The sequence below is a fragment of the Pecten maximus genome, chromosome 13 (assembly GCF_902652985.1).
Source record: "Pecten maximus chromosome 13, xPecMax1.1, whole genome shotgun sequence".
NCBI classification, from domain to species: domain Eukaryota; kingdom Metazoa; phylum Mollusca; class Bivalvia; order Pectinida; family Pectinidae; genus Pecten; species Pecten maximus.
The window spans coordinates 6,029,635-6,041,828 of NC_047027.1; the positions used below are offsets into that span (position 1 = coordinate 6,029,635).

The 12,194-nt window shown below is 34.6% G+C and overlaps 1 protein-coding gene across 1 annotated transcript; it reads left to right on the forward strand.

The window, feature by feature from the left end:
* On the forward strand, positions 1 to 7,526 carry LOC117341307 (succinate dehydrogenase cytochrome b560 subunit, mitochondrial-like). Its single transcript, XM_033903161.1, has 6 exons — positions 1 to 78; positions 1,516 to 1,569; positions 3,027 to 3,128; positions 3,338 to 3,399; positions 4,358 to 4,512; positions 6,859 to 7,526. Exons 1-6 carry the CDS (start codon positions 62 to 64, stop codon positions 6,964 to 6,966), a joined length of 498 nt encoding a protein of 165 aa, XP_033759052.1. The 5' UTR covers positions 1 to 61; the 3' UTR covers positions 6,967 to 7,526.
* Positions 7,527 to 12,194: the final 4,668 nt, after the last annotated feature.

Here is a 12,194-nt window from a genome sequence, read left to right on the forward strand (position 1 = left end):
TTTCGGGCTTTTACATACTAGATAAACTTGAATTTAGAGAACTGCCAAATACACATTCAAGATGGCGCTTTTACTAAGGTGAAAAACGAATATAAACATTGATGTTTGGTTTATGTTGATCTTAAAAGACTACATGATGTTGATATTTCTCAATATACAGACACGCATTGAATTCAACATACAGCTAATGCATTTCAAAAATAGGAGCTGCTAAATGTCTTCCAAGTACCAGAATTTCGGTTTGTTGATCATGGTCCTTTGCCCTTGGCCCAGGTTTTGCTAAGCATGGTGTACCGGTCTCTTATATAACAGCGGTATAATAATGTAAATTGTGAAATGATAGATTATTTTAATATACAAATGTAACATACCGCGTGATTAATTAACCTATGTAGAGTATTTTTATTGATACAAGATTTTTTTTTTATAATTTTTTTATTTTCCAAAAACACATATATCATTAACAGTCAATAATTTTAATATATCACCTGCACACTACTGTCATAAACTTTTAACAATTATCCTAACTACTCACACTCATCTTCATCCTCATCATCCTCATCATATCATCCTCTTCCTCATTCTTATTAGCATCACCATCCAATCATCATCATCATCATCATCATTATCATCATCATCAAATCATCATCATCAAATCATCATCATCAGCAGCAGCATCAGCATCACATCATCAAATCATCTTCAATAGTCATCATCCTCATCTGCAATAATCATCCCCGTTCTCACCACCACCATCATCATCAATCCTCATCAAACATCAATCGTCATCATCATCATCATCATCATCCTCCTCATCATTATCATCATTCAATCACCAGCATCCTCGCCATCATCATCATCATGAACATCATCATAATCATCATCATCATCATCATCATCATTCAATCACCGTCATCATCATCATCATCAACATCATCATCATCAACATCACCATCATCATAATCATCATCATCATCATTCAATCATCATCATCATCATCATCATCATCATCACAATCATCATCATCATCATTCAATCACCATCATCATCATCATCATCATTCAATCACCATCATCCTCACCACCATCATCATCATCAATCAGCATGCATCATCATCATGATGATTCACCCTCAATAAAACTCACAATTTTATCATCTTCAGCAGCAGCAGCAGCAGCAGCAATATTCACATCATAGGTGCAATTCATAATCAATGACATATGTGTAACATAATAATTTTTTTTTCTTTCTCACACACACTCGCAGTCACAACAATATAGACTTTTATTGATACAAGATTGAAGAATGTGTCCTAAGATGGCATGTACTCCACTAAAACTGACCGTGATCGCAGACTCCAAAAGTATTTTTGAGTCGGTCATATATAGTCAGTTTTAGCGGACAAGTGATGCAGCATGCTCTTGTCGTGATTTGTTTTTTGTTGACCGACTCGACTGTGATTAGTTAAGCTGAAATGTTTCCCCATTGATTGTAATTAATTTACTTTATTTTCAGGAATCTCTGCAGGAAAGGACTGCTAGGACACAACAGAATGGTGATAACAAAATGGTAAAAATCAGAATGGTGTTCCAGATGACATGAGTGAATGTGTGTTTTTGTACATATTTCTACAATCAACACAACAAAAATAATGAACTGGCATGATTCATGCAAGCAAAATCTGGATGACTGCGTCAATGCTGTCTCCAATATTCAACTGAACAGAATACAAAATCAAGTCACAGAGACCCTTATCTTATATCTTGTCTTGATCATGAGTATAAAGCATAGTGATATCAAAGTACACTTAAAATGACGTAGTGCTGAAACTAGTTATCAATGCAGTTCTGCATCACATCTATATAATCATGCCATTGATTTTATTGGGTATTTTTATGTCCCCTGAAGTATCACTATTGGATGGGCATTCAAAATTGTACAAATGGTGAGGCTGACCCCCCCCAGGGGCCTGAGGGGAGGGGCCAAGAGGGGTCAATTTGGCTGAATTGATATGAACAACTTCTTGTCTGACACTAAGCAAGGGATATTGCTCATATTTGCCTGGTAGCATCCTTTTGGGTAGGGATTCAAAATTTTATAAAGGAAGGAACTGACCCCCACTCCCCCCGGGGTGCAGAGGGCGGGGTCAAAAGGGGTCAATTGGTTTAAACAACTTCTTTTCTGAAACTAAGCAATAGATATCACTCACATTTGTGTGGTAGCATCCCTATGGGGTTTTGCCAAAAGTTAATTTTATTTCACGGATTAATGCTTTTTTTGACATAAAATCCTCATGTACCCATATAAAATGCCTATGATATATTGACATAGCAATACCAGTGACAAATATACTTAATCATCATTCTTGTTTCATATCTCATGAAATCCAGGTGAGCGATACAGGCCCTCTGGGCCTCTTGTTATGTCCCCTGAAGTATCATACGTGGAATCTCAAGTAAAAATTCTAATTCTGGAGATCTATTTAGAAATGAAATTGAGCAGTTATATTTTCTTATCTATATGTTTTGTAGTTCAAACTTAGTTTATTGCCTGAGGTTGTAATGAAAAACAAAATGGTTAAATTTAAGTAACATAACAAATACTATATATAGTCTCCTGTTTGTAACAGCTTTTAAAACATACATGTATGAATTCAGATCTCCAGAGTTTTTGCCTCTTTGGAAGTTACATCTAGTAGTTATGCAAATCATTTATTTATATTTTCCAACATATATGTGTATAAACTTACAATAGCTTATTTATGATCAAAACCTGAAATTTCAGCTAAACATACTTTAAATTACCTGGGCAGCCTGGTATCATGGAGCAGGGACATAAGTTATACAAAATAGTTGACATTAGTTATAATAGTATCTGAAGGTTTCTATAATCATCTGTATAATTAAATGAAAGATTATGCTATGATCAAAATTCTATCATTTTTTAAATAAAGTTTTTACTTGGACAAAAGGCAAGGTTATATCATGGACATAAATGATGTAGAATGATTTTCTTTCCTTTGACAGTGTGCAGCCATCATCATCACAAGCTTATGATGAAATGAAAGAATTCTGGCAAAAAAACAAAAAGCTCAACAGACCTATGTCTCCTCACTTATCAATCTACAGGTAATGCTGCTACATTATACAAGTGACTTGTATTTTGTGCAATCTGTCAATATGAATATCTTAAATTCATAAAGAGGCAATTTAATAGTAAGTTAATTTGAAATTGGATTTCCCCAATTTTCATGATAGAATTCATATGATCAGTGTTTGTTTGAAAACGACTGTGATACACAAATAAGTGTAACTCATTAGTTGATGATATCTTACAGTCCACAGCTGACCTCCATGCTGTCATTGGGTCACAGAGCCACTGGTATCGCTATGGCTGTTGGTAAGTACCTTATCATCTCCTGTACTAGTCTTCATTTTAACTGGATGGTCTGACCTCTTCGATTTTGTTCCTTACATCGCTTCTTATCTAGAATGGGTTCATAATTGGCCTGACATATTAAATAATGTGGCATAAAGGAGACTCATTGTTGTTTCAATGGAGAATCTGCCCCCACCCACCACATTCCAACCCTACTCCAGAGGGTATATGGGCAGAGTTGAATAAGGATATAAAGATATTGTATATTGAAGAAAGCCCCTCCCTCCAATTAGATCAGAAGAAAGCCTATTAGGGGATATAGGGATATAGAGGTAAATCTTTGTAAATACCAAATAACTCTTCCTTCTTCTGTGTGGATGAATAAAGTTTTGTCCAAATTTGGTCTGGAGCATTATTTTGTGGAGGGGACTAGATGTTGTATAAAATGAGAGTTTGACTGCTGGGTGACAGAGGGCAAAACATAGAACATATCCTTCTAGAAGTACCAGTTTTATCAACAATCCTTAACTTAAAATTTTTCATATGAATGCATTTCAGAATAAAGTTTACCAAGTAAAGGATATTTGTGTATTGAAATTGTGATAGCTTGTTCCCCAGTGATATTTTGTTGACATTGCGATGGTTTATCCTCGGTAATAGATATTTGTGTCCTGATATTGTGATAGTTTGTCCTCGGTAACAGATATTTGTGTATTGACATTGTGACAGTTTGTCCTTGGTAACAGATATTTGTGTCCTGATATTGTGATAGTTTGTCCTCGGTAACAGATATTTGTGTATTGACATTGTGACAGTTTGTCCTTGGTAACAGATATTTGTGTCCTGATATTGTGATAGTTTGTCCTCGGTAACAGATATTTGTGTATTGACATTGTGACAGTTTGTCCTTGGTAACAGATATTTGTGTATTGACATTGTGACAGTTTGTCCTTGGTAACAGATATTTGTGTCTTCACAGCAATCCCAGTGGTAGCTACTGGCTTGATGTTCGCCCCTGGAGATTTCACCACCTACCTTCACTCTGTACACCTGGGTGCTGGGAGTGTGATAGCTTGTAAATACGTCGTGGCTTTCCCCTTTACCTACCATTACATCAACGGCATTCGGCATCTGGTGAGTGTAATAATACAGACAATCTGATCATCTATAGAATATACCGGTATCTGGTGAGTGTAATAATACAGACAATCTGATCATCTATAGAATATACCGGCATCTGGTGAGTGTAATAATACAGACAATCTGATCATCTATAGAATATACCGGTATCTGGTGAGTGTAATAATACAGACAATCTGATCATCTATAGAATATACCGGTATCTGGTGAGTGTAATAATACAGACAATCTGATCATCTATATAGAATATACCGGTATATGGTGAGTGTAATAATACAGACAATCTGATCATCTATAGAATATACCGGCATCTGGTGAGTGTAATAATACAGACAATCTGATCATCTATAGAATATACCGGTATCTGGTGAGTGTAATAATACAGACAATCTGATCATCTATATAGAATATACCGGTATCTGGTGAGTGTAATAATACAGACAATCTGATCATCTATATAGAATATACCGGTATCTGGTGAGTGTAATAATACAGACAATCTGATCATCTATAGAATATACCGGTATCTGGTGAGTGTAATAATACAGACAATCTGATCATCTATAGAATATACCGGCATCTGGTGAGTGTAATAATACAGACAATCTGATCATCTATATAGAATATATATAGATTTTGCGATTTTGCCCTTTTTAACAGATTTATGCCCCTTTTTCATACAAAATGTGTCATAATTTTCTCCGGCTATGCATTCACTTAGTTTTTGATGGATTTTCTTGAAACTTTATACAGAGTTGAAGGATGGCATGAAGTTGTGTCTCCAGTAACGGCTTCTTTCGAAAAAACACTTTTTACAGAGTTATGACCCTTTATGTAAAAAATGGTTACTAGCTTGTCCGGCTATGTATTTGCTTTGTTTTCATTGGATTTTCTTGAAACTTTTTACACAGTTGAAGGACTGCATGCACTTGTGCCTCCAGTAAATGCATTTTCCGAAAAAAAAAATGCTTTTTACATAGTTATGCCCCTTTATTTGAAAAATGGTTATAATTTTGTCCAATTATGTATTTCCTCAGTTTTCACAAAATTGGTGTATAGTTAAAAGACCATATGGTGTTGTGATTTTCCCCAAATAGTCCTATTAAACAAATTATGCCACTTTAGCCCTTTTTAACAGATTTATGCCCCTTTTTCATACAAAAAGTGTCATAATTTCGTCCGGCTATGCATTCACTTAGTTTTTGATGGATTTTCTTGGAAACTTTAAAACAGAGTTTAAGGATAGCATGACGTTGTGTCTCCAGTACCGGCTTCTTCCGGAAAAAAACCTTTTTACAGAGTTATGCCCCTTTATGTAAAAAATGGTTACTAGCTTATCCGGCTATGCATTTGCTTTGTTTTCAATGGATTTTACTAAAATTTGGTATGTAGTTAGAGGACCCTTTTTTGCCGAATTACCAGTTATAATAGAGTTATGCCCCTTTTTCTTTAAAAACAGGCAAAATTTTGTTCGGCCATGCATTCACTTCGTTCTTACCTACACATAGAACATGTTTGATTTGATTATAGTACTGTAAATAGGCAGCTTAACGAAGTATCCAAACCAATCATGGAAAAGCGGGGGGTATACTTGTCACCCCCTCGGTGACAGCTCTAGTTCAAACATGATAAACCCATTTATATTTCTCACATTACAAACAGATTCAAAATGAAGAACATAACAGTCTTTAGAACTTATATTGTTGTGAAATAGAGTGGTCACTGGTGTAATATAACAGGAGTGAGTTATCGTATCTGTTTGATGATATTATCAGACAGAACAACAACGACAGGAATATACTTCTGTATTGCTCTGAGGTCTAAAACATGGGTAATTTAAAGGCACAAGGCCTTCTGGGGGATAACTACCCAGAGTCCAAGGAAGCACAGTATTATGTAAAATAGTGCTATTTCACAACAATATTTCAACATACAAGCTTAACCATCTGTCTTTAAAGTTTTGTAAATAAAAAATACTACAAAATATCTTTAAAGACATCAATGCAATATTTTCTCTAAAATCTCGGAGGAACTTTGGCATTTAAATTCTGGTTTTCTTTCTTAGACATATCATAATATTTGAATATGTTATGACTGATGATGATTAGTAGAAATCTTTAAAAGAGCTTGGAATTGACTTGTAAAGTTTCTACTCTAAGTTGGGAATAAATATTTACTCATTGCTGCTTAGGTAGAAATCTTTGCAGCTGTTCCTAAATTTTACAACATCAAGCTGGTATTAGTTTTCAGTGCTGACTTATTTTCTGTCATTTCTGTTTTTTCTTGTCTTTATTTTGATTGGTCTGTTGTTTTGAACTCTGACTCCTTTTATTATTTCAGGCCTGGGATTGGGCTAAAGGCTTCAGTTTAAAAGACACGTACAACAGTGGTTACTTTGTGCTGGCTCTCTCCGTCATTGTCACAGCTTGTCTTGTACACCTGGTGTGATATCCAGTTAATCTTTACAGACACGAGGAAACATCAGAATGTGCCATCACCATACCACAGACCTCTGATGGAGTGCTGGACAGACAGACTTTCCATGATTATCTCCCTTGTTTTCTGAAGGGATGTAGCTATGTATAAAAAGCATTTCTTGATTCTACAAACAGGGATGTTTTGCATTCTCTTTTGAAAAGTGAAAAAATGCAAAAATTAAAAAGATGAAAATAATAAGAAAATAAATTTGCTTCGAAGGATGGGTAAATCAGGAAATATAATATGATAGATTTAAATGTTCCAGGCATATTGATATTGAAGACAAAAGTCAAGGTCCTGCAAGTCAGTGTATGATTACTTCTGTGCTGCTTGATTTTGCTTGCTCTGTCCGGTCAGATATAATACCTGGATTGGTCAGAATATATTTAACATAAGTTTGTCCTTTGTTGATTTTGTATTTAATTGATATTTATGTCACATGAGAAGTAGAAACCAGGTACAGATGCTATGTCTAAAATGTTATTTCAAGGCTGCTTCTTTTGAATCATTAAATAAAACATAAAAACAAGTTTGATATTACTGTTCTGTTTGAAGTAAAGCATTGTGATATGTGGACAGTCATGTTTGGTCCGTCGTTGGCCTATAACAATCCAAAGATTAATACAATCTAGAAAATAGATTTATTATCTTCCTCTTACACTGTTTACCCTCGTATGTATTTTATAATGATGTTACATCATTGCAAGGTAATGTTGACCTGACATGAGTGAATTGTCGAGGTGACATGTATTTCTTGAGAATGTGCAACATGTAATAGATAAGAAAATCTTGGACAAGTAAAATTGTGGCTATCCTTGTCCGGATAAGAGATGAGAAAACTTCACACCAGTCAAATTATGGATATTCCTGTAGGAGATAATACCAGCCATATCAGATGGCTATCGAAATCGTCCTTTGTTCCAATCTTTTTTTTTTTTTTTTTAATAAATGCCTATAGCTATGTTCCTTGCTATTTCATCAGAAATACATTACTCAAACTTCATACATAATGTGTGTAGATTTCCCTTTGTCCTGAGTCGCTATTTTTCAAACTTCTTTATTATGCAGGATCCCCTTGATTTGTTGTCTTGTTGTGCCCATTAAATTTTGAGCCTGATCGAAAAAAACAAAATAGCAGACAGGCGGCCATCTTGGATTTTGGTAGTTAAGATTGTTATTGCTATTGCAGAAGTGCTGGAAGGATTGTACAAAAGACACAAGATGTTCGCAATTTTCACAACAAATTTAGAGTTGGATAGAGTAGAAACAAATGCATCATGGAGCTGTTTTGTCATAGGACATCAAACATAATGTGTAGTCATAGGAGGCAACCAGAAAACTCAAAATCTATTTAGGGAGTTGCAAAAGACCCATAATTTCAAAGAATTTCATAATTTTCAATATTGAATTTCAAAATAATGTTTTGTACATATATATGATCTGATTCATGTCACTATTCAAATAAATTAAAACATGACAAGCGGTTACAATAAACCTCTCGGACTAAAAATCGACCAGCAGTGTCAACTATCTGCAATCTCGAAGGATAGTACTACACAAGATATTCATACCATTCAATATAAATCGAGAGTTGGATACAGTAGAGCTAAAATAAATTAGTTGTATTGTTTCAAGCTAGAAGTGTAGGTTCACCTTATTACGCAGAAAGCAGTAGATCTTGATCAATCATTATCAGATTTTATATGTAGGTTTTGAGACCAACTGGAAAAAAAAAATCAGAAAAAAATGGCAATATGCAGCCATCTTGGATTTTTAGAGATGAAATTCTGTTCTTATATTTGTTTTTTCGATTTCATATGCAGGTTCTTCTTGTTGTCACGATTTATGATTTATAGGAAAAGATCAGTCTTACATAGAACCTATCAAGATAATAATGTTATGGTGGGTGCCAAGATCCCTTTTGGATCTCTTGTTAATATACAGTATATCATACATGGTATCAATGACCTGTCATCTATCCGTAATTCTCTTAAGATGCAGAACTTTCACTCATCCTAAATGACCAAGATGGCCACCATTGCTGTCATCATGAATATTTTGTTTTCTCTTCTCCTGGATGTACTAGGACATGATTTTCATTAATGAGTTCTGTATGTTTGCAATATTCAAATTACTACAATAGTCTTGAAAGTCTTGTTATTGGAACTCACAACCAACGTCTACAATGAGTTATGCATGATCCATAGATTGTCCTAACATGATCCATAGATTGTCTTAACATGATCCACATGTTGCCTTAACATGATCCATAGATTGTCTTAACATGATCCATAGATTGTCTTAACATGATCTGTGGATTGTCTTAACATGATCCATTGTGGATTGTCTTAACATGATCCCTAGATTGTCTCACCATGATCCCTAGATTGTCTTAACATGATCAACATAGATTGTCATAACATGATCCATAGATTGTCTTAACATGATCTGTGGATTGTCTTAACATGACCTGTGGATTGTCTTAACATGATCTGTGGATTGTCTTAACATGATCCATATATTGTCTCACCATGATCCATAGATTGTCTCACCATGATCTATAGATTATCCTAACATGATCCCTAGATTGTCTTAACATGATCCATATATTGTCTTAACATGATCAACATGTTGTCATAACATGATCCCTAGATTGTCTTAACATGATCCATAGATTGTCTCACCATGATCCATAGAGTGTCTTAACATGATCCATAGATTGTCTTAACATGATCCATAGTGTCTTAACATGATCCATAGATTGTCTTAACATGATCCATATATTGTCTCACCATGATCCATAGATTGTCTTAACATGATCCCTAGATTGTCTTAACATGATCCACATGTTGCCTTAACATGATCTGTGGATTGTCTTAACATGATCCATAGATTGTCTTAACATGATCCATAGATTGTCTTAACATGATCTATAGATTGTCTTAACATGATCCATAGATTGTCTTAACATGATCCATAGATTGTCATAACATGATCTGTGGATTGTCTTAACATGATCCATAGATTGTCATAACATGATCCATAGATTGTCTTAACATGATCCCTAGATTGTCTTAACATGATCCATAGATTGTCATAACATGATCTGTGGATTGCCTTAACATGATCCCTAGATTGTCTTAACATGATCCATAGATTGTCATAACATGATCCATAGATTGTCTTAACATGATCCATAGATTGTCTTAACATGATCCATAGAGTGTCTTAACATGATCCATAGATTGTCTTATCATGATCCATAGATTGTCTTAACATGATCCATAGATTGTCTTAACATGATCTATAGATTGTCTTAACATGATCCATAGATTGTCTTAACATGATCAATAGATTGTCATAACATGATCCATAGATTGTCTTAACATGACCTGTGGATTGTCTTAACATGATCCCTAGATTGTCTTAAGATGATCCATAGATCGTCATAACATGATCTGTGGATTGTCATAACATGATCCATAGATTGTCTTAACATGATTCACATGTTGCCTTAACATGATCCATAGAGTGTCTTAACATGATCCAAAGTTTGCTTTAACATGATCCAAATATTGTCTCACCATGATCCAGATTGTCTTAACATGATCCATAGATTGTCATAACATGATCCATAGATTGTCTTAACATGATCCATAGATTGCCTTAACATGATCCATAGATTGTCTTAACATGATCCCTAGATTGTCTTAACATGATCCCTAGATTGTCTTAACATGATCCCTAGATTGTCTAAAGATGATCCATAGATCGTCATAACATGATCTGTGGATTGTCATAACATGATCCATAGATTGTCTTAACATGATCCACATGTTGCCTTAACATGATCTGTGGATTGTCTTAACATGATCCATAGATTGTCTTAACATGATCCATAGATTGTCTTAACATGATCTATAGATTGTCTTAACATGATCTATAGATTGTCTTAACATGATCCCTAGATTGTCTTAACATGATCCCTAGATTGTCTTAACATGATCCCTAGATTGTCTTAACATGATCCATAGATTGTCTTAACATGATCCATAGATTGTCTTAACATGATCCATAGATTGTCTTAACATGATCCATAGATTGTCTTAACACGATCCCTAGATTGTCTTAACACGATCCATAGATTGTCTTAACACGATCCATAGATTGTCTTAACATGATCCATATATTGTCTTAACATGATCCCTAGATTGTCTTAACATGATCCATAGATTGTCTTAACATGATCCATAGATTGTCTTAACATGACCCATAGATTGTCTTAACATGACCCATAGATTGTCTTAACATGATCCCTAGATTATCTTAACATGATCCCTAGATTGTCTTAACATGATCTATAGATTGTCTTAACATGATCCATAGATTGTCTTAACACGATCCATAGATTGTCTTAACACGATCCATGGATTGTCTTAACATAATCCCTAGATTGTCTTAACATGATCCATAGATTGTCTTAACATGATCTATAGATTGTCTTAACATGATCCATAGATTGCCTTAACATGATCTGTGGATTGTCTTAACATGATCCATAGATTGTCTTAACATGATCCATAGATTGTCTTAACATGATCTATAGATTGTCTTAACATGATCCATAGATTGTCTTAACACGATCCATAGATTGTCTTAACACGATCCACAGATTGTCTTAACACGATCCACAGATTGTCTTAACATGATCCACATGTTGTCTTAGCATGATCCACAGATTGTCTTAACATGATCCATATATTGTCTTAACATGATCCCTAGATTGTCTTAACATGATCCCTAGATTGTCTTAAGATGATCCATAGATCGTCATAACATGATCTGTGGATTGTCATAACATGATCCATAGATTGTCTTAACATGATCCACATGTTGCCTTAACATGATCTGTGGATTGTCTTAACATGATCCATAGATTGTCTTAACATGATCCATAGATTTCTTAACATGATCCATAGATTGTCTTAACACGATCCCTAGATTGTCTTAACACGATCCATAGATTGTCTTAACATGATCCATATATTGTCTTAACATGATCCATAGATTGTCTTAACATGATCCATAGATTGTCTTAACATGATCCATAGATTGTCTTAACATGACCCATAGATTGTCTTAACATGATCCCTAGATTGTCTTAACATGATCCCTAGATTGTCTTACCATGATCCCTA